Source organism: Esox lucius, chromosome 3 (genome assembly GCF_011004845.1).
Source record: "Esox lucius isolate fEsoLuc1 chromosome 3, fEsoLuc1.pri, whole genome shotgun sequence".
NCBI lineage: Eukaryota > Metazoa > Chordata > Actinopteri > Esociformes > Esocidae > Esox > Esox lucius.
In genome coordinates, this window is record NC_047571.1 from 14136596 (window position 1) to 14161331 (window position 24736).

At 43.6% G+C, this 24736-nt stretch overlaps 1 protein-coding gene across 2 annotated transcripts in view; it reads right to left on the reverse strand.

Annotated features, from left to right (window-relative positions):
* LOC105019106 (dipeptidyl aminopeptidase-like protein 6) overlaps positions 1 to 23707 on the reverse strand; it is a 101690-nt gene extending 77983 nt beyond the window's left edge. Inside the window, exon 1 of one of the 2 annotated variants that reach the window (XM_013131866.3) lies at positions 23254 to 23707. In XM_013131866.3, the coding sequence (XP_012987320.2) occupies positions 23254 to 23313 (60 nt within the window). In that variant the 5' untranslated portion in view covers positions 23314 to 23707. Of the gene's footprint in view, positions 1 to 739; positions 818 to 23253 lie in introns of those variants that run through there. The other variant, XM_010885036.4, reaches the window with a different exon arrangement.
* Between the last annotated feature and the right edge of the window lie 1029 nt (positions 23708 to 24736).

A 24736-nucleotide genomic window follows, 5' to 3' on the forward strand; every position in this document is an offset into this window, starting at 1 on the left:
CTGGGGAAAAAAAATGCTGATAAACATGTCACGGGCTAACCAGAATTTAATGCGTTTAACTTTGACAGCCTGGATACTTAGGTAATTCAGTCAGGCTGAGTGATGCACTGCCAATTCATCCAGGAACTGCACAGAATATGATATATACATCACCAACATGAAGGCAACGCCAGGGACAACATATCAAATAAGACATAGATGAAATTCAACACTATCTTTGGTTGCACAGCTACATGTCTAAAATGTATGTAAATTCATAGTGCAGAGTTCTCTCCTTTCATCCAGAGAAAATCTTCTCACCATTAGCTGATCCCAGAACAAACTCTATACACAAAACTTGATTGGATTTGATACATAATCTACAGTAACCATCTTGTACAAAATCTCACAATATGTCTCTCCAACAGACATCATTTCTACATGTTTTCAGATACTGTTCATTAAACTAGAGCATGGGCAACAAAATATCGACATTAGGGAAAAGTTTCATGCTCAATGTCAGATTCTTCATAATGGGATCTAGATCGTCACACAGACTATACCTGTGCCATCCAAAACAAATCAGAAATCATACACACAAAATGAAACTGCAGGACAAGCCAATCACAGGCATCAGATTTGGGAACACGGTCTGTCCGTTTGTCCCGTTGCGCTACCAGATACACATCGGACAGTGAATCTCTGACAGACAGAAAGACCCAAGCCACCACAGCATGCATACTAACAAGGCCATGCTTACCTTTCTGGAGGAGCAGGTTGTGTCTATCTTCAGCTGGCCAGTGGCTATGAGGACAGACATGGTGACTGTGGAGTGATGTGTCTTTCAGTCTCACAGAGTCTCACTCACTCACTCTCCCACACGGCTGACAATACGACGCCGGGTTCCACCGCCCCAGTCACACCATCTCCTCTGAAGTTGGCACGAATGCAGACGCGTTTCACAAGTCCACTTTGGGGAGGGGAGAGTGTGATTCGGAAGGTCCTGCAGGATGGCCAGAATGACTCTCCCTCTCGCATGTGGAATCAATCACACACACACACGCATGCGCACACACACATGCGCACGCACGCGCACAAACACACATGCACACCAGCGTTGATACGACAAGGGGAGGGAAAGAGGGGCCGAGGTGGGGGGGGGGGTTGAAGTCCTCCGCACAGACCGCTGCTCCAAACGCTACATGCCTATCTCTCTCTTTTCCTCACTCTGTCAGTCTCTCAGTCTCACATGCACACACTCCGTCAATCCAGTCTATCCTCCTGTAAACTAATCAGTTAATCCAGTCTATCCCCCTGTAAACCAGTCAGTCAATCCAGTCTATCCCCCTGTAAACCAGTCAGTCAGTCCAGTCTATCCCCCTGTAAACCAGTCAGTCAATCCAGTCCAGCCCCTGTAAACTAGTCAGTTAATCCAGTCCAGCCCCTGTAAACTAGTCAGTTAATCCAGTCCAGCCCATGTAAACTAGTCAGTTAATCCAGTCTATCCCCCCGCAAACCAGTCAGTCAATCCAGTCCATCCCCCTGTAAACCACTCAGTCAATCTGAGTGCCTTCCCAGAAAAGTGAAACGCAAAAAGGGTAACGGATGGTGAAGCCCAACACACACGGACATGGCCACGTGCACACACAAACAGAAGTTGATATGCATCGTGTGTCAGGAGGGCTACTGCGTGCCACGAGCCGGTGTACAATGGCCATGCTTGATAATGTGGCTTTAGTGGGTGTGACTATAAGCATGGCAAGGCTGCATGGAAGAAAAAAAAATCATCAATTCAATCAGTTCCCCAGTTAGGTTGTGATTAAGCACAAGTAATATTTTATGCTGCCTGCCATCTGCATCGTAAATTATAGCCCCACTCATCTACCCTTGTCTCATCCACCCAAGCTAGGAGGACAGCCTGACGTGATATAATGTCGCTGGTTTATTCATGCAGTATTTGTGCCCCGAGTATTGGATCTATCCGGGGGCTGAATAACCAATTTACCCTCAAAACCGAAGACAATCTGCATGCTGCGCTATAGGACTAGAGCAGGGAGGAGATATGGAGAGTGAATGGAATGGGAATGGCTTCTGGGAGATTAGGATTCATTAACAGACATCTTCAATGAAAGCTTCCCAAACATATCTAATTTACTCAGCAGAATGTGACAAAGAGAGAGGAGCATCAATACTTTGGAATCCGAGCACAGAGATCATATATAACACAGCATTAATAACACATCCATTCAAATCTGTCTTTGTGTGTGTTTACCATGTATCTACAAATAATCATGGAACCAAAATGTCCACGCAGTACAAGTATGAGAGAAACACAGTGTTTGCTGTGCTTGCGTGTAGCACCCCTTACAAATCTGTTGAGTGGTGAACATTCAGGGCACGTGAACATGAAATATGATCAAATTCCTCCCTTTAAAGTCTTTGTGGAAGATACAATGTCATACCATGAAGTACAACAGAAGTACATAGAAACGTACATTTCTTTGTGTGTTTTGAGATTTAAATAGAGATATACAGTCAACTCAAGAAGTATTGGCAACCGTCATGAAATTGAGTAAAAGTGAATGTAAAAAAATAAACACCAACAGGAGTCATATTTTTGGGTCAAACATAAGGGGGAGCCATATACTTTAATTTCAACACAATCCTTTCTCAAAGTCCAAACATTTTATTGAGTAGTGCAACCTTTTCTGCAAAACAAAGGTTTAAGTATTGGCACTCCTACAATCAATATTATGTGAAGACTTATTTCACATGCATGCAAAAGGCATCGATACAGATCCTGGAGACTGAGACCATCTAAAAAGCATTGAATTTCATAACAGATGCCAATTTGTTTGGTATTATTTTAAATATTTTTTTTAAGGATTGCCAATACTTTTGAAACCTGTTTTGCTGGAGAAAAAAATAAAAAATAATCACACTACTCAATAAAATGTTTTGTGTTTGAGAACTGTTCACATAGCTGAATTTGTCATGGAATGCTGCTTTTATATTGGAATCTAGCTACAGTTTTTTAATATTAAGTAAATTGTTGATGGCAAAAAACACCTCTGGACTTTTACCTGTTGTGAAATTGTGTACTTAAGTGTTTGTTTTGCTGAAGATTATGCCCAGGACTATAGCCATCAAACAGCAGGCTGGGGGATATTTAATATACCATCATTTAAACACGCAAAATGATTAAGAACCAAAGTTTATTAAGTTACATGGGGAGGAGAAATTAGGGTTGACGGTCTTTCTCAGGGACAGATCAACAGAGGTTTCATCTTAGCAGTAAGTGGATTAGAACCACTGCCCTTTGGGACACTAGTCAGATCCCCTAACCACTAAAGAAGCGTTTCACCAACACCAACCCAGAAGTCCCAATTGAAATAGCCTTAAGGCCCTTTTAAAAACACCCAAAATGTATTCAAAATTGGTTTGGTGAAAATAAATTTTTTCAAAATAAACCAATTTGTAGAAATGTCTGTAAATCTGTCCCTTAAAGGGGAATTACAACAAATACCTACCATTTGTCTAAGTTCTTAAATTACTGTCTCTCATGTATGCAACTCTCTCAATCAAGGAGAGCAGGATCAAACTAGTGTGAGGGCAGCCTCATCTGGTTACATTGCTCTCCCCCGCCAAAGCAATGCGACAGAACTTCATTAAATAACGATCATCTACATGAAAAGCAAATATTCTATCACAGCAGACACACAGCATTGGCAAACCTCAGTCAATTGTGGTACATACCATCTTTAGAAACGGATGAAAAATTAAAGGAAAAACCAACAAACCAACATCAGTAAAGTATTGGGCCACAACGAGCCACCAGAACAGCTTCAATCCACCACAGCATGGATTCTGCGAGACTCTGGAATTCCACTGGTTGAATGGAACACCACTCCTCCAAATATTCGCTCATTTGGTGTGTTTGCTCCTGCCATCTTGATCCCAAATCAAGATGAACTGGGCCTGCTCAGCATTTTTACACATTCCACAGAACATGATAGGATGTTAATTGTATCAGTACACCTGTATGGAAGCATCTGCATTGTCATGTTCCTCCACTCCACACATTCATTCAGGTTCTTCCTTTCAATTTGTCACACATGTATATCTGTCACAGGTTTTAAAGTTTACAACATTGCGCAAAGCCTGAGGAGCTCAGCTCAAAGAGGGGGTGGTGGAGGAACTGTCACAAACAGTAGTGAAAAACAGAAAACATTTAGTTAGGTTGGGCAGTGCAAAAAGCTTCTGTGACACTTAGGAGAGCGCTTTTTGTTTAGTGACCAATCATGAAGTCTGACTGGTTGGGGTTGAGGAGATTTGTTGAACCTTTCAGAACAGAGTCTTGCTCAGCCACAACACAAAAAATATTTTGTAAAGAAGACACAAAAAGAAAGTCAGCAAATCTGCAGTTTGTTGTCAGAGCACATGAATGTTTTTTTGTTGAAGGGGAGTGACTCTGGTCAGAGGATGGACACAATGGTCAGGGAGGAGTTGCTGAGGAAAGGAAAGAATGGGAAATCTACAGAGATGGCCCGAAGAAGGTGGATTGGAAATGGGGTCGAGGGGGCAGGTTGTCAGGCACTCGGACAGCACAAGCTGCAGCATTCTAATCCAAATACACAACATTAATTCAAACCGTCAAGAAAACTAGCCTCGTAATAGTCAGTGAAATGACAAATGAAAAAATAGAGCACTCCAAGTACTTATTTCATGGATGAGGGGTTTATTTTTTTCCCCCCAGAGAGGCAGGCAGTAACTGGTTCAGGGTTTCACAGCCTCTCCCACAGATACATAAAGTCCACTAAAGTTATTTTCCACTGTGCATTATGATCTGTTTAAAGAGGACTTTCTCTGCCACAGAGAAGGTTATTTCTTATGGTGTCGCTATCAGGCCCAAACCACCTGGTTTTTACTGACAAGTTCCTCCTGAAAAGCTCCTGAGAAATACAATTCTGACAAATAATGTGGTGGTCAAAGGCAGAAAATTAGACGGTGTGTTAGGTAATTCTCTCAGAACTCAAGACAAGGATGAAAGAAAATGCAAGAATTACAATCAGACCTCAATATGAGGAGAGAAAAAAACAGAATCAGAAAAGATAGCATAAAATGGAATCGCACAAGAGTGATAAGAAATGGTAATTACAGAAACATGGTATTCGCAAATGATTATGATGAGTAGGGATAAACATGTCACATACAGTACATTTGGAATGTTAATTTTAAATTATGTAAGTGTGAAGTTTGTGTAGTTTATTCAAATTACAGGGCAAATCTCTTCAGACATAAAAAAGCATTGGCTATATTCCTGGGTTACTGAGCACTTTCACAGTCTTTATCAGTGGTTAAGTCAGTGCCACTAGAAAGCTCAGGACATTAATTTCCTCATCCTATGTAGATATTGTAACCCTATGTCCGTGGAACAGCGCCAGTCCATGGAATAACTACCGGTCCACGGCATATCCCTCATGAAATAGCCCCACTGATTGGATACACTTCCTTCACAGAAACAGAGATACAACAGCATGCACTGGCGATGTCCACTTTTTAGTGGTTGGCACATAGAGTGCTTTCTATTCTAGCTTTTGAATGATTTGAGCAGTCTGTTAGTATGACCCTTAATACGACTCTCTGCAACACGTGTCGTCTTTTTCCCTCTATGATGCTCACAGGCTGAGTAGAAAACGTTAACAGGGACTGTGGCAACATTGCAATTGAAAGCAACGCATAACTTTTTTCCTTATCTTCTTTGTTGTTGTTAGTAGTTCTGCTGACTACTTTGGAACAGACCTAATAACGGTCCAGAAGGAAACTCGTGGTTTCATTGTCACGTTTATCCTGGGTTATGTTTTAGATCCATTGTGATTGCAGCCGAGAGACATCAGGGGATATGTATTTGGTCAACGGTTTTTGGTGAAAATGTTGGCTCAGTCCCTTTTACTCAGGCTAAGCCAAATGGTCATCTCTTGACTAATATCTCACACTGCTTTTGTGATAATAGGCCCTATATGCATTGTCATAAAAAGGATATACTTTCTGACATCGTAACAGAACATTTACACTGGGCCCTATAAACTTGGTCCCTCGTTGGTCATCTCCTACATTCAATTCAGCAACATCTACAGACCTCGGCAATCAGGAACAGAGCAGTTAGTCATTGCAATTGCAATTAAGGGAAAAGGTCAGTGCGGTTATTGCAATAGAGCGGAGGGGTGCTGATGTTTTCACAATAGCCGATGATAAATCGGTGTTTTGCAATTTTGTCATTTAGACACAAACACAAGGCAATCTGCTGTAATTTCCCCTCACTTGCTCCCCTTTCCATTTGTCATGTTTTTGCCGATCTTGCAATCTCTCTGTGCCTTCACTCAACCCTTTAAAAGGCTGAATTAGTGTTAGAATAATGGGAGACAATGCCCAGAGCATAGAAAGATAAACTCTAAGCGCCGAATACGCCCATGCATGATATTAACTGAAGAACCCCCCCCCACCCCAACCTAGAGAATTTACCTCACGCCTCTAATCACGTCGTCATGATGGACAGTAGCAGAGAGGGGCAAGCCTTGCTACTTACATTACTACAGGGAAAGCAGAGTTATAGCAGGAAAATGGTAATGAAGCCATCAATTACCAAGGGGAAAGAAATCCCTCGTTGTTAGAGGTGTACACCACTCTCTAATTCAAGTTAAGTTTTAATAAGCTTGCAGATCTATTCCACAGTCGGGGAAGTGGTCATCTGCCCAAATGATTGCTTTCTTTAATTAATTGATTAATTAATAATTGTCATTCGATTATTTCCGGTAAACACTTAACAAACCATATAAACATGCATTTGAGTTGAACTGTGGACACATCATTATTCATTGCTGTTTTCCCTCCAACTTTTTAGCATCTCATTAATGTTTTACATATTAATCACCGCTATACAACAGGATAGCGCTAAAAGACACCTGCTATGGCTGAGGCCGTATGTGAAATATTAATATGCAGGGACTCCCAGGTGGTGCAGTGGTCTAAAGCACTACATTTCAATGCCAAGGTGTACACCACATTCTATGTTCAAGCCCTGACAGTGCCACTTGCTGGCTGGTGGCCATGGGGCAATTCATATTGCCCAGCCTTTCCTGGGGTGGGATAAATTATCATTGGCAGAACTTTCCCTAACTCATTGCTCTATAGTCACCTTATATGAGCATCAGGAGCTTGCAAGCTAACTAATCATTAGTTGACAGAGTGACCCTGCATTTTCTTCAACTCTCCGTGTACTTTGGGAGTTGCTTCAATGACACAAGTTCATACATATACACAGTACCAGTCAAAAGTTTGGATACCTACTCGTTCAACAGTCTTTCTTGATTTTACTATTTTCCACATTGCAGAAAAATTGTGAAGTCATTAAAATCCTAAACCAATTGAGATGTAGGAAAAAAATCACCCAACAAGTGCTCAGCATATCTGGAACTCCTACTGCACATCACTGCAGGAAAAGCATTCCAGGTCAAAGGATGGCTCCTTGAAAGTATTGAAAATATATGTATTTTGATTTGATCCACACTTTTTTTAGTTACTACATGATTCCATGTGTTATTTTATAGTTTTGATGTCTTCACTACTATTTCACAATGTGGAAAATAAAAGCAATAAAGAAATACCCCAAAACAGGTACTGTACATATATAGTACAAACCCGATTCCAAAAGTTGGGACACTGTACAAATTGTGAGTAAAAAAGGAATGGAATAATTTACAAATCTCATAAACTTACATTTAATTCACAATAGAATATAGATAACATCGAATGTTGAAAGTGATACATTTTGTAATGTCATGCCAAATATTGGCCCATTTTGGATTTCATGAGAGCTACACATTCCAAAAAAGTTGGGACAGGTAGCAATAAGAGGCCGGAAAAGTTAAATGTACATATAAAGAACAGCTGGAGGACCAATTTGCAACTTATTATGTCAATTGGCAACATGATTGGGTATAAAAAGAGCCTCTCAGAGTGGCAGTGTCTCTCAGAAGTCAAGATGGGCAGAGGATCACCAATTCCCCCAATGCTGCGGCGATAAATAGTGGAGCAATATCAGAAATTAGTTTCTCAGAGAAAAATTGCAAAGAGTTTGAAGTTATCATCATCTACAGTGCATAATATCATCCAAAGATTCAGAGAATCTGAAACAATCTCTGTGCGTAAGGGTCAAGGCCGGAAAACCATACTGGATGCCTGTGATCTTCGGGCCCTCAGACGGCACTGCATCACATACAGGAATGATACTGTAATGGAAATCACAACATGGGCTCAGGAATACTTCCTGAAAACATTGTCGGTGAACACAATCCACCGCGCCATTCGCCATTGCCGGCTAAAACTCTATAGGTCAAAAAAGAAGCCGTATCTAAACAGGATCCAGAAGTGCAGGCATTTTCTCTGGGCCAATGATCATTTAAAATGGACTGTGGCAAAGTGGAAAAGTGTTCTGTGGTCAGACAAATCAAAATTTGATTAATTTTGGAAAACTGGGACGCCATGTCATCCGGACTAAAGAGGATAAGGACAACCCAAGCTGTTATCAGTGCTCAGTTCAGAAGCCTGCATCTCTGATGGTATGGGGTTGCATGAGTGCCTGTGGCATGGGCAGCCTACACATCTGGAAAGGCACCATCAATGCTGACAGTTATATCCAAGTTCTAGAACAACATATGCTCCCATCCAGACGTAGTCTCTTTCAGGGAAGACCTTGCATTTTCCAACATGACAATGCCAGAGCACATACTGCATCAATTACATTGTCATGGCTGCACAGAAGAAGGATCCGGGTACTGAAATGGCCAGCCTGCAGTCCAGATCTTTCACCCATAGAAAACATTTGGCGCATCATAAAGAGGAAGGTGCGACAAAGAAGACCTATGACAGTTGAGCCTGTATTATACAAGAATGGGACAACATTCCTATTAATAAACTTGAGCAACTTGTCTCCTCAGTCCCCAGACATTTGCAGTCTGTTATAAAAAGAAGAGGGGATGCCACACAGTGGTAAACATGACCTTGTCCCATCTTTTTTGTTATGTGTTGATGCCATGAAATTTTAAATCAACATATTTTTCCCTTAAAGTGATACATTTTCTCAGTTTAAACATTTGATGTCATCTATGTTGTATTCTGAATAAAATATTGAAATTTGAAACTTACACATCATTGCATTCTGTTTTTATTCACAATTGTACAGTGTCCCAACTTTTTTGGAATCGGGTTTGTATACACTGTATACTAAATACACTGTATATAGTATATATAGTGGTATTTGTATGTGCACAGTAGCATATAGAAACAGATATCCCATAAACACAAATTGTGCACACTTTTGTGGGAATCCATCCACCAGGGGGTTGGGGCTTGGTGTTGAGCTGGCTCTGGAATATTCTTCTGTTGCTTGTGAGATTTAGAAAGAGCCAGTGGCGAGTTCTCAGCAGCATATCACACATTTCTCAGACATTATTCTTACAGAATAAAAGCCCCCCACATAAAAAATGCCTACCTGTGAGTCAGTCTGAATTCTGGGGTGCAACATAATATATAAAACTGAAGTTATATTTAGAGATCTCTAAAATGGTGTTTCATGGGAAAAACTTTCACCTTGAACCAGACCATGATCTATGTCATTGACTTTAGTCCAACTTAAAGGCCAGTCAACTAAAAGGAGGAATCTAGAGTCGCTAAATACTTTTTTGCCATTTTCATCATATATATATTTTTCCATTCACTTATAAATAATAAGTATATAAATTCTGCATAAATTTAATTTAGAACCCAAAATGGCAGCTTGTTTAATTGAATAGCATAGCCAGCTGAGACAGGAAACCTGAGTCAGTGATCCCTCCAATCACAATATCAGAATTCATACGGACTATTCAATTGGCAGGTTTCTCACTCAATCTGTGTGCTGGTCTACAAGCATTTGGGTGCAAATCCACCCACCACCCCTGCCTTCACCTGTTCGATTCTGTGTTCTTTCAATGGAGGGATAGGCACTCTGTACCTTGCTCATTGCCTATGGGGATTCCATCCATCCATCTTCTTCCGCTTATCCGGGGCCGGGTCGCGGGGGCAGCAGTCTAAGCAGGGATGCCCAGACTTCCCTCTCCCCAGACACTTCCTCTAGCTCTTCCCGGGGGACACCGAGGCGTTCCCAGGCCAGCCGGGAGACATAGTCCCTCCAGCGTGTCCTAGGTCTTCCCCGGGGTCTCCTCCCAGTGGGACGGGACCGGAACACCTTCCCTGGAAGGCGTTCCCGGAGGCATCCAAAAAAGATGCCCAAGCCACCTCAGCTGACCCCCCTCTTCTCACCCTATCTCTAAGGGATCGCCCGGCCACCCTGCGGAGAAAGCTCATTTCGGCCGCCTGTATCCGGGATCTTGTCCTTTCGGTCATGACCCAAAGCTCATGACCATAGGTGAGAGTAGGAACGTAGATTGACTGGTAAATCGAGAGCTTCGCCTTGCGGCTCAGCTCTTTCTTCACCACGACAGACCGATACATCGACTGCATTACTGCAGAAGCTGCACCGATCTGTCTGTCAATCTCCCGTTCCATCCTTCCCTCACTCGTGAACAAGACCCCTAGATACTTAAACTCCTCCACTTGAGGCAGGCACTCTCCACCAACCTGAAGTGGGCAAGCCACCCTTTTCCGACTGAGGACCATGGCCTCGGATTTGGAGGTACTGATTTTCATCCCCACCGCTTCACACTTGGCTGCAAACCGTCCCAGTGCATGCTGAAGGTCCTGGTTAGAAGGGGCCAACACGACAACATCATCTGCAAAGAGCAGAGACGAAATTGTGTGGTCCCCAAACCTGACACCCTCCGGCCCCTGGCTGCGCCTAGAAATTCTGTCCATAAAAACAGAACCGGTGACAAAGGGCAGCCCTGCCGAAGTCCAACTTGCACTGGGAACAAGTCTGACTTACTGCCGGCAATGCGGACCAAGCTCCTGCTTCGGTTGTACAGGGACCTGACAGCCCTTTGCAAATGACCCAGGACCCCATATTCCCCAAGCACCCTCCACAAGATGCCACGAGGGACACAGTCGAATGCCTTCTCCAAATCCACAAAACACATGTGGATTGGTTGGGCAAACTCCCATGAACCCTCCAACACCCCGTAGAGGGTATAGAGCTGGTCCAGTGTTCCACGGCCCAGACGAAAACCACACTGTTCCTCCTGAATCTGAGGTTCTACTATCGGCCGTATTCTCCTCTCCAGAACCCTGGCATAGACTTTCCCGGGGAGGCTGAGAAGTGTGATCCCCCTATAGTTGGAACACACCCTCCGGTCCCCCTTCTTAAAAAGAGGGACCACCACCCCGGTCTGCCATCCCAGAGGCACTGTCCCCGACCGCCACGCGATGTTGCACAGGCGTGTCAACCAAGACAGCCCCACAACATCCAGAGACTTGAGGTACTCAGGGCGGATCTCATCCACCCCCGGTGCCTTGCCACCGAGGAGTTTCTTGACCACCTCAGTGACTTCAGCCCGGGTGATGGACGTGTCCACCTCTGAGCCCTCATCCTCTGCTTCCTCAATGGAAGAAGTGACAGCGGGATTGAGGAGATCCTCGAAGTACTCCTTCCACCGCCCGACGACATCCTCAGTTGAGGTCAACAGCTGCCCACCTCTACTGTAAACAACGTTGGTAGGGCACTGTTTCCCTCTCCTGAGGCGCCGGATGGTTTGCCAGAATCTCTTCGAGGCCAGTTGATAGTCCTTCTCCATGGGCTCACCGAACTCCTCCCAGGCCCGAGTTTTTGCCTCCACAACCACCCGGGCTGCAGCCCGCTTGGCCTGTCAGTACCCGTCAGCTGCGTCAGGAGTCCCACAAGCCAACCAGGCCTGATAGGACTCCTTCTTCAGCTTGACGGCATCCCTTACTTCCGGTGTCCACCACCGGGTTCGGGGATTGCCGCCTCGACAGGCACCAAGCAGCCGCTTCGACAATGGCGGTGGAGAACATGGTCCACTCGGACTCAATATCTCCAGCCTCCCTCGGGATCCAGTCGAAGCTCTGCCGGAGGTGGGAGTTAAAGATCTCTCTGACAGGAGACTCGGCCAGACGTTCCCAGCAGACCCTTACAGTACGCTTGGGCCTGCCGAGTCTGTCCAGCTTCCTCCCCCGCCATCGGATCCAACTCACCACCAGGTGGTGATCAGTTGACAGCTCCGCCCCTCTTTTCACCTGAGTGTCCAAGACATACAGCCGCAGGTCAGATGAGACGACAACAAAGTCGATCATCGACCTGCGGCCTAGGGTGTCCTGGTGCCACGTGCACTGATGGACACCCTTATGCTTGAACATGGTGTTCGTTATGGACAAACTGTGACTAGCAGGGCCCGTAGGCACAAACAACAGTGAGAGACCTATCTCCGACCCGTAAGCGCAGGGAAACGACCCTCTCGTTCACCAGGGTAAACTCCAACACATGGCGGCAGAGCTGGGGAGCTATAAGCAAACCCACACCAGCCCGCCGCCTCTCACCATGGGCAACTCCAGAGTGGTGAAGAGTCCATCCTCTCTCAAGGAGTGTGGTTCCAGAGCCCAAGCCGTGCGTAGAGGTGATCCCGACTACCTCTAATTGGAACCTCTCAACCTCACGCACTAACTCAGGCTCCTTCCCCGCCAGCGAGGTGACATTCCACGTCCCTAGAGCCAGTTTCCGTGTCCAGAGATCGGGTTGTCTAGGCCCCTGCCTTCGACTGCCGCCCGATCCTCTTCGCACCGGCCCCTTATGGTCCCTCCTGTGGGTGGTGAGCCCACGGGAGGGCGGCCCCACGTCGCCCATCCGGCCACCAGGCGCTCGCATACGAGGGATTGCTATTAATAATATCATGGTGTTGATATAGTTATTAGTAGTATCGTATGCACCATCATGTGATAGCAGTGAGTTACTCCAGAGGAGCAGAACCTAACAACAAGACATGTAAAGGATTGTTGTGCATGTTATCCAATAAATGGTTAAACTAATGTGTCATTTTCTGGCAGAACAATATATGTACAAAGTAAAAGTAAACAAAAATACCACATTCTCAATAAACATGTTTCAAATAAAAAAATGTATGCAATGGATGCTCAGTCCTCACCTCTTTTGGTCTGATTTTGGATTTCAGAGGGGTTACATTTCACCAGCCACACCAACAAATTGTTACAGAAACAAAGTTTGGGACCACACTTTCCTAGAGCATGGCTGACGGCTATTTTCTGCCGTCACCTATTGGCTGGTGTACAACACTGTGTGCGTAAAAGTTAAAGTGTGTGTGGAAATGTATGTTTCATTGTGTGTGTGTGTAAGTCTTTGAATTGTACAGTTTATTTAGCTGGAGGTAGGCAGTATTATTTTCTTAATATGGCTGTCAAAGTCATTGAGCTCAATATATTAATGTAGAAATCTATTGCTTCCAGGTTTTTCAGAGAGCACCCTGCATTCTGAGTTAAGGGATTCAAATTGTTCTTGTACAAATAGCAATACAATCTCTCTTTTAAAGAAACTGTCAAAAAGCTGTGAGAAAGATGAACTAAAACGCAGGCTTAATAAGGCTTTGTGGGTAAAACTAGCAGCATCGTCCACAATACAATTTATTATTTATTACCAATTCCATATGCTGTATATTAGGCCATGCACTGGTTAGGCACTCAATACACCTGCTACCGGAATAACACGGCAATAACATTTTAAAGTATCTTCCTCTCCCTTTCAGACAGCAACACTCAGGAAATGCAAATCATCAAAGTCTAGACTGATTCCAGACCCAACTATTCAGCGCAGAAGTGTCAGACAGCACAACCAACACCAGTGCCAGTGACAACAATATAGGAGACCACAGGGTCTACGCTGAGAGAAGCTATGAACTATTCCCTGCTCCACTGGCACAGAAGGGCAATTGAATTCCAGTGATTCTTTAGAAATGGCCAGTGTCTGAATAAACGTACATTTAAAAGACGGCATCTAACCTTTCCAGCGTATGTAAATTTCCTCCAAAAGCGACGCCTCCGAGATTCATTTGGGAGTTCATAAATGAGGTGTGCCCGCTCAGGGACGGATCCATCATGCATAAAAATAAGAAATGCTGACGATTCAGCAAGTCTGTGTGTGTGAGAGTTACTGCCAGTGTGCGTCATGGGCCAATTAAATGGGAAAGCACATAAGTCTGGCTGACAGAAACACGGGGACCTGACAGTTGGCGTGCCCTGGGAGTTTAGAAAGAGTTAAAGTGCCACAATTAACATGGGTAGGACTCCATGCAAATCCATTCCTCTCCCATAACAGAGGTCAGAGAAGAGTTACAGCTCGAACAAGCAGCAGCTCAACAGAGCCTAGCCTTCCATTCATAATCTTAATGGAAGTTCACAAAGCTGCTCGCAACCCTTTTTCCCCGAGCGTTTGGTGGATGTCTACAATCCATGTCAAAAGTCAATCCAGTTAAACACTTTCCATGGTTAGACTGCTTGTGTCAAGGCATAACAGTCTAAAATGACTACTCATCCGTGAACTCGTCCATCCAGCTTCAGTAAAACTGCAGAGTTGTTTTACTCCAGGTGCAACTGCGTAATAACATAACAGGTAGACGGTATAAATATTTACTCAAGGTTGCTGCTTTTCACTCTTCAATCCACATGATTTACACACTGGGGTTGGTTTCTTAGTCAGTGCCACGGCTAGAAGGACTCACATCAAAGAACATGTAACAGCAGGACCTTACAGCTTTTCAACAACTGCTAACACACTTAAACCGGTTCTATAGCATGAACAATAAATGCAAAACCCTTTTGTTAATTCTAGAAGAAAAACGTTTTACCCTGACCAATGAGTACTATTCACCTTTCACATCGCCGTTCCACTCATACCTTTTTACAAAACAACACGTCTTTGTAAAGCACGTGTCACCATGTTGTCATGAGGAAAACACTGCCATTCAATAACCAAACTCAAAACATCGTAAATCTAACACCCTCAACAAACAGTTGTCCAGGTGTAAACACTAACAAGTATAATTATTAAACAAGCAGTCAACATGTTGGTATAAATAAAAAGGGCCACAGGTGAGTTATCCCTTCTGAAACAACGGATGACAACATCCAAGTGGGAGGTAGAAGAGTTAGAATGGGAGGGAGGAGGTGGACAAGAGAGAAGAACAAATACCTCTAATGACATTAAATGACACTGTACGTGACACTGCTCTTGTAGATGTTAGAACAGTGAGGGAAACTGAGTTAAGAATACAGCCATTTCAACGTTGCATCAATTGTCCGGACTTTTGGAAATGAAAATGAGTTAGTTACAGTAGGCCTAGGTATCGGACTACTGTGCAAACCGTCCTTTTACCAGCACTGTATAAGTCTGCATGCATTAGCACACGCAGGACTGCACAGGAAAATTAACTTGAGACTTGCATTCATTTTCTATAAAATAATCGTTTTCTAGAATTGGGAGACACAAGTTGATCATGGTGATGCCTGATTTCTGAGGCCCAGGATCTAACCATTGTGAACACGATTGTCAAAAACATTACAGGTTTAAAAAAATCCAGTCAAGAAGAATTCAAGACAATGGCTTTTGTTAAGGTATACAGACTATAAGAAAATATACTCTGAAAAAATAGGTGAACATTTCTTCTCCAGATGTGCTTGACAAAGAGGGTTGTGTGCAGAGTTTTGCAAACATGTGAGTACAACAGAGATTTATGTGAAAAGGCTGAATAGCGCTTTTCCTTCTGCAGTTAGTGTGTATATTGTTCATAGGACCAGTTTTAGTGTGTTAGTGATTGTGAAAAGCTGTTATACAACAGCACCTGCAAAAGGTGTTTTAACAGAAACTCCTCCCAGCAGGGGGCAAACTCTAGCTACTGAAATGCTATGCAGACCTCTTTTGCTACCCAACTGACATGACATCACATGCCACTGACTTATACTGCTGGTTCAGATGTAATATCTTACGTATATGGATAACATGTACAATGCACATAGTTCATAAATACCAACATAATGCATGGTAAGATGTTGTCTGATGTGTTTTTACTGGTGCTCTTCCATGTAGTCACTGCTCTATTCATTACTATTCACCACCCAGCTTCTGTTCTGGAGTTGAAGACTATGAGGAGATCACTGGTTAGATGTCTTGTGTAACATGTGTGTGTGCTGTGTGTTTGAACAGACAGCGTAGAGCCCTTAACACATCTATAACCCCTACAAAGAACAATGGTGACAGTTACGGTCTCCTCCAAGAGGCTGGCATGCATATAACTGACATTCTCCCTATGTAAACATGCACAATAAGTGCTATGGGTGCTGTTCTTAACCCGCTGCAATTTCCCTATTCCATTTTTACATGAGCATACAACTGGCCAGTATTCCAGGTACAAAAAGGGTCCGTAGAAGAAAGCGAAACAAAGCCTCATCACATAAAGGTATTTTCCTGTCATAGCGACCATTTGATCTCGGTTTTTTTTAATTCAGAAAGGCTACGCAGATCCAGGTGTATAGTCTCTAAACAGTTATATCAGAAGGAATGGAGACCCAGGGGTGTGAACTTGGTTTTGACTATGTCTGCTTGTTATCTATACCTAGCAGTTTCCTCCACATGCTCAGTCACTTCATTATTTAGCAGACTGAGATCAGTAGGGTGACTGATTTGTCCCAGATACTATTTTTTTCGTGTTGGAGTAATTTAGGCCCAGTGTATCGCTCATTGTCATTTCTACAAACAGAAAAAGTTCCAAGGGGGCTGCCTTGTGACGGGGCTGGAACGGGCCAAAAACTTCAGCCCTAGCACTTCAACCAGCGCATTAACCAGCACAGCATTTTTTATATACAGTGCTAAAAAAAAAAGGGAATGTTTAAATCACACATCGGGTAAATCAAAGTAAACAACTGAAATCACAGGCTGTTCCAACGTGCATGAATTTCATAACGGCAACTCATTATTTGACTCAATAGTGTGTGTGGCCTTTATGAACTCCCGACAACATCTGGGCATGCTCCTGATGAGACGGCGGATGGTGTCCTGGGGGATCTCCTCCCAGACCTGGATCAGGGCATCAGTGAGCTCCTGGACAGTCTGTAGTGCTACTTGGTGGCATCAGATGCACCAATTAGATTCAGTTCTGGGGAACGTGAGGGCCAGTCAATGGCATCAATACAATTGTCATCCAGGAACTGCCTTACACACTCTGGCCACATGAGGCCAGGCATTGTCCTGAATCAAGAGGTCTGACGTTGGGTCTGAGGGTTTCATCTCAGTACCTAACAGCAGTCAGGGTACCGTTGGCTAGCACGTGGAGGTCTGTGCAACCATCCAAGGATATGTCTCCCCAGACCATCAATGACCCACGGCCAAATCGGTCATGCTGGATGATGTTGCAGTCAGCATAATGTTCACCACAGCGTCACCAGACTCTTTCACATGTGCTCATTCAGTGTGAACCTGCTCACATCTGTGAAGAGAACGGGGCACCAATGGCGGACCTGCCAATTCTGGTGTTCTCTGGCGAATGCCAATCAAGCTGCATGGTGCTGGGCTGTGAGCACAGGTCCCACTAGAGGATGTCGGGCCCTCATGCCACCATCATGGAGTCTGTTTCAGTTTGGTCAGAAACATGCACACCAGCAGCCTGCTGGAGGTAATTTTGTAGGGCTCTGGCAGAGCTCCTCCTGTTCCTCCTCCCACAAAGGAGCAGATACCAGTCCAGCTGCTGGATTGATGCCTTTCTACGGCCCTGTCCAGCTCTCCTTGTATAACAGCCTGTCTCCTGGTATCTCCTCCATGAGACTGTACTGGGAGACACAGCAAGCCTTCTTGAGACGTCACGTATGGATGTGCCATCCTGGAGGAGCTGGACTGCCTGTGCAACCTGAATGGTCTGCAGGTACCGCCTCATGCTACCAGTAGTGACCAGGACACTAGCAAAATGCAAAACTAGCGAAGGATCAGTCAGGAAGGATAAGGAGAAAGCAATTGTCTGTGGCCACCACCCTTAAAACCATTCCCTTTTTGGGGGTTGCCTCTCCAGTGCACTTTCACTTGCACCAAAAAAGCTGATATTGATTCACAATCGTTTATTCTTCCTCACAGGACAGATTGATATCCCTGAGGTTTAATTGATTCAGTGTTATACTGTGATGATTACGTGTTCCCTTACTTTTTTTTGAGCAGTGTAGAATTTCATTTCACCACAATAAAAAAAAAATCCTCTTAAAACGTGTGGAATACATTGTGTAGACGAGTGGGGAAAACAAATCTAATTTAAATGGATGAAATGTAAAAAGGCTGAAGGTGGGTGTTGACTTCCTGTAGAGACTGTAGGTAATTCTAGCTCATGACATGACTGAGGATGTTCAGCCAAAAGCACAGAATAGTAACAATACAGCTCCCACAATAATATTACCATCAATTTCTTTCAGACAATCATCAGTCATTTATGTCACTCAGCCTGTGGAGAGCCCTTCCATATAGGAAGCCTGTTGTGTGTTGCAAAGCATGGCAAAGCAAGTACACTGATTCATCAGCTGGTTGAACCATTAAAGGGTGCTTTACTATTCTTGTGTAGTGGAATGACTCTGGATTCCCCCACGTCTTGTGGCAGGCTCTTTTTGTGGCAAATGGCATATCCACAAATTCACATTGCATGATTTTATTGCATGACATAAGTATTTGATACATCAGAAAAGCAGAATTTAATATTTGGTACAGAAACCTTTGTTTGCAATTACAGAGATCATGAGTTTCCTGTAGTTCTTGACCAGGTTTGCACACACAGCAGCAGGGATTTTGGCCCACTCCTCCATACAGACCATCTCCAGATCCTTCAGATTTCAGAACTGTCGCTGGGCAATACGGACTTTCAGCTCCCTCCAAAGAGTTTCTATTGGGTTCAGGTCTGGAGACTGGCTAGGCCACTCCAGGACCTTGAGATGCTTCTTATGGAGCCACTCCTTAGCTGCCCTGGCTGTGTGTTTCGGGTCATTGTCGTGCAGGAAGACCCAGCCACGACCCATCTTCAATGCTCTTACTGAGGGAAGGAGGTTGTTGGACAAGATCTCGCGATACATGGCCCCATCCATCCTCCCCTCAATACGGTGCAGTTGTCCTGTCCCCTTTGCAGAAAAGCATCCACAAAGAATGATGTTTCCACCTCCATGCTTCATGGTTGGGATGGTGTTCTTGGGGTTGTACTCATCCTTCTTCTTCCTCCAAACAAGGCAAGTGGAGTTTAGACCAAAAAGCTCTATTTTTGTCTCATCAGACCACATGACCTTCTCCCATTCCTACTCTGGATCATCCAGATGGTCATTGGTAAACTTAAAGACGGGCCTGGACATGTGCTGGCTTGAGCAGGGGACCTTGCGTGCGCTGCAAGATTTTAATCCATGGCGGCGTAGTGTGTTACTAATGGTTTCCTTTGAGACTGTGGTACCAGCTCTCTTCAGGTCATTGACCAGGTCCTGCCGTGTAGTTCTGGGCTGATCCCTCACCTTCCTCATGATCACTGATGCCCGACGAGGTGAGATCTTGCATGGAGCCCCAGACCGAGGGAGATTGACCGTCATCTTGAACTTCTTCCATTTTCTAATAATTGCGCCAACTGTTGTTGCCTTCTCATCAAGCTGCTTGCCTATTGTCCTGTAGCCCATCCCAGCCTTGAGCAGGTCTACAATTTTATTCCTGATGTCCTTACACAGCTCTCTGGTCTTGGCCATTGTGGACAGGTTGGAGTCTGTTTGATTGAGTGTGTGGACAGGTGTCTTTTATACAGGTAATGAGTTCAAACAGGTGCAGTTAATACAGGTAATGAGTGGAAAACAAGAGGGCTTCTTAAAGAAAAACTAACAGGTCTGTGAGAGCCGGAATACTTACTGGTTGGTAGGTGATCAAATACTTATGTCATGCAATAAAATGCAGATTAATTATTAAAAAAATCATACAATGTGATTTTCTGGATTTTGGTTTTAGATTCTGTCTCTCACAGTTGAAGTGTACCTATGATTAAAATTACAGACCTCTACATGCAAAATCGGCAGTTTATCAAATACTTGTTCTCCCCACTGTACATAGTCTCCTGCTAACCTCTAATTTACCATCCAGGTTTTTGGTACCAAGCTCTATGTCATTTTTTTTTACATATTCCGCACTATGCAGATTCCATATTTAAATGTCAGCCTTCCATTATTTTGATTGCATACATTTCACATTTTAGTCATTTTGCCGACGCTCTTATCCAGGGCACTTGGAAATGGAATGGAATTCTAGCGTAAGTACACCATAATCAGTGACGTATGTATCTATCAGCAAACTCAATGCTAGAAGGAATAGAAATACAAATAGTTATAGAAATTAAAAGCATTACTCCCCAAATGCATCAGGAGTGGGGATTGTGTGGATTTACTGTTGATAGTCTTTGACAAGATAGGTTTTAGAAATGTTCTGTAAATGGACAGGGATTCTGATGTAAGCTTCAAGGGTAGAATGATTCTACTATTTGGGTGCAAGGATAGAGGAGAGTTTTGACTGGACTTGGTAGGAGCTGCCCTCCGTTCAACTGGAAGCAAGTGGAGTGAGTGGAGAAAGGTGACATGGGAGAACATAATCGGCATTCAGGATACATTGCAGAGGTTTAGTGTTGCATTTTCTAAAGCCCTTTTTATATTAGCAGTTGTCACACACTACTCATAAAGACATCCAGCATACAACAATTGCAGCTTAGAAAACAGGGAATGAGATGTGGACGCCAACAACCCAGGAAATAGCTCCTCCCTCTTTGCCAAACACCAGACCACCAACACAAACCCAACTGACCACAAACCAACCTGAGACAGGGCAGACTCGGCTGAGTATAGCCCACAGAGTTCTTTCCCATTTCATAAGTGGGATTGGGTACCACGAGTAAGTGACGCAGTCCCGTAATAGCTTTGGAGAGAATATCCCAGTAGAAATAGAATAGCACACCAAGCAAAGGGAGAGCAAGGATGGTTCGTCAATCCAGTGCCTTGCCATTCACCTTCACACCTGTGGACCAAACTACACTTAATCACAGCATCTACTCAAGAGTTGTCTTCAGTAAAAACTTAAAGACGTAACGTGACGGCAGCGTTGTGCGTAGCGTTACAGTGACGGCAGCGTTGTGCGTAGCGTTACAGTGACGGCAGCGTGTGCGTAGCGTTACAGTGACGGCAGCGTGTGCGTAGCGTTACAGTGACGGCAGCGTGGACGTAGCGTTACAGTGACGGCAGCGTGGACGTAGCGTTACAGTGACGGCAGCGTGGACGTAGCGTTACAGTGACGGCAGCGTGGATGTAGCGTTATAGTGACGGGCAGCAGCAGCATGGACGTAACGACAACACTAGCAGCGCCATATGAGAAACGGGGGTAAAAAGTGAAGATCCAGGTCCAACAGCAGCCAACAGTGAGGTCTTGTAATTGCTGGTACGAATTGTTCTAGCATAATGACAAGCTTTTATTCATCAGGGTAGTTGAAACTTGCTAAAATAATTCTCAGAGAATGGTATTACAAATATATATCACCTGCCTATATAGTTAATGTGGAAAATCAGGAGGAGATTGTAAGATTTTACTGCGGGGGGTGGGCTATGCCTTGCACCCATGGGAGTGAAAGCTCAGAGGGTTTGATGGTTCACACTGTGCAGGCAGTAGATAGATAAAAGGGATGACAAAAAGAGTCAACAGGGGCAACAGAAAATAGCCTCTGAGATACAGAGAAGAGCAGTCACGGTTGAGTGACCTGTCTGGAAGCTTTACTGGTTAGGGTTGAGGAGATCTTAATGAGAAAGATAACAGAAGAGTTGGTCAAAGACAGCATGACAGACAGTTGGTGCAATCATCTTAAAATATCTTTGTGCAAAAAATAAATAAACTAAAACCAGTAGATGTAAGTTCACCTTACGGTCAGCTCTACAGCTGGTCAGAGAGAATGCTCAAGTATTTGAGAAAGGAAAGACAGAAGGGATACGGGTCAAGTGCTGGATCCTTCACAAGGTGTGGAGTAATGGTGCATCTGTCGACCATATCAAGTCCTCTGTATAACATTGGGCAGTTTAGGAGGGCGAAAAAAAAGCTGTAAGAGTTCAACAATTATTGCAGGATATTTGCATGGGAAAAGCTGAACAATTTCTTTGCTTCCCACTGTTTACCAAGCCATGGCCAAACGGTCCTCCCGCACTTTTCGACACTTCGTTAAAAACAAATAGGCTTCAGTGTTTCATAGCGTTCAATGGAAGCCGTACAGAGCCAGTCGGCATTTTCATGAAGCCAGTCTGTAATATTGATAAATTACTTCAGCCTTTCAATCCGGAAATTACGTTAGTTGCGGAAGGCTGCGCTCAACATAGTTGTTTATAAAACGTTTTCTTTGCAGAAAATTCAACCCCTATGTCAAGTAGGGACCATGGAGATTATACACATGCATTTGCAAAAGAGAAACGTGGTTTTGTCGACCTCTAACGCATTTCGATGTAATTTACTTTTCTGTCAGGCATTACTGTAGAACCTTTCGCAATTAAACATTAGCTAAGATTCACGTTTATTTGCAGGACGAAGCTTCTTGGACCGTAACCAGTCAACTGTTTGAACTAATGTATTATCTACTGTAACAATCAGTAGACACTTTTCATAAATAGGCCTGATTAAATTACAAGAGACAAAGACTGGTTATTTATTCCCTCAGTTTGATGATGAAAACCTCACTGAAGTTCTGGAGTGAAAGTCGACAGAGGATAATTACATTCTCTGGTTAGCCTGTGGTTGTCAACACTCAGGTACGCAAAACAAACAAGTATACAGCTGCACGTGGATCGGTTTAACACCAACGCCAAATGGAGCTAAACGGAAACAGTTAATTAAAACTACACCGATACTAGGTACAGTAACACCAGTACCCACGTCTAGATTAAACTCTGCTGCAAAAACATTATTTTAAATTATAGCAAAAACAATTCTTCATTGGGAGCACACGTGTAGAAATAGCTTTATCACCTGACTACAAAAGAAAGCCTGCAGTTAATATAAATATTGCTTGCTGTCTAAATAACTGTTTGTTTTTGTCAAATCCAAAACAGTCTAACTTATTTACAGCAGGCTATATCAAATCAAAAAAATATAGGCTACCTTTCAGAAAAGGAACATATTTCGCGCACTCATTTACGCACAAACCTCAAAAGTGGAGGCTACCATAGCTACTAAGATTTCATGACATATCCTACCTTCTCTCCCTTAGGGGAGCCCCTTCGGTAGTCGCTGGTGGCACCTGCTGAGGAGTTCATTCTTTCGATTGGTAGACTTCTTTACATGCAGATGTAGCGCTATAGCTATGGTTGTTAAGTTCGCTAACTTACGTCTCATCACTCAGAAATTAAAACATACGACGGAGGAGGCATAATGCGCACAAAAGCATCAATCGTCCCTTCGTGTTTTCCTTAGTGCCGTAGGCCTATCATTTAGTTAATAAAATGCTATTTCACTCATTTTGTTCAAGTAAATAAAATTTAAAATGCTAAACTGTGGTCAACGTTTCTCAAAAGGCGTATTCTAAAGGATTCATTCCAAATCCATAGCCTTTTGATCTTTTCGTCGGCGTCCGAGCCTTTCCGAATCCTGCGTACCCACGAGTTCCCAAATCCAAAGCGCACGCAACGTCTGCGGAGGCTGCGTCCCGGAATCACTTTGCAAAGTCTGTTATGTGTAATTATAAAGAACCAACTCATTAAGAAGCAGTCAACATCAAATGCTCAACCCAACCTGAACCCCTCGAATGCCCAAATCCAAAGCGCACGTCGAGTCCGCTGGGGCTGTGTGGGGGTATCTATTGGATTAGGCTACTTGTTCAATCTATTGTTACAGAATTGTTTTCGGCTTTAAAAAAAGTTGCTGCCCCAATCGCTCTTCTCTGTCGTTCCATTAAATGCACTAATATATCCTTAATTCAGTTTAAATCCATCTACACAGATGTGTCACCTCGATCTGAATAATTGAGAAACGCCTACTAAACTGTCAGTCAGTGGCTTAGGTCACTAAAGCTGTAAGTGCGACTACAGTCACCTTGGAGTATTTGACAGGTCTTCAAAATGTTATAGCAGAAACGTAGTCTGTTTTTGTACATAAATATGATTCACGTCGTTGATAAAAATGTAACATTAAACAGTGTCCATTTTCTAGTTATTAGTTTTCCATTTGGCATAAAAGCTGTTATTAGAGTTTATATAAATTGGGAACAAGGAGTTATTAGTCAGACTGCTAAAAGACTTCTGAACTATATTGTACTACACCCTTCTGAATGTGTACCTGTAGTTCTTAATTATTTAGTGGAAGAAATGTAAACAATACGGAAAAACCCAGTTTAGTGGCAGTGCAAGTCTCCCCACCAAACAGGCATCATTGGACAGCAACCAGCCAGGCACCTTTGATTAGATAACATTTTAAAGAAACCCTACCTCCAACCATGCACATTTCTGGATTGATCAACTGATTTTAGAAAAAAGGGGGAAAAGGGTAAAGAGTCAGAGCTAATGACAGATCTTAGCAGAATACACAAATATACTTGGCTTGTCACTTGCATCCAGTGAGCGTTGTTGCTCTGTCGAAATGTCTGAAAGTGTCATTCAATGGATCTAGCTTTATTCGTCAAACTATTTGCTGGATATGCGTGAAGGGTTTCAGTGGGTTTGAATTGAAGCTCTAAGGAGGGAA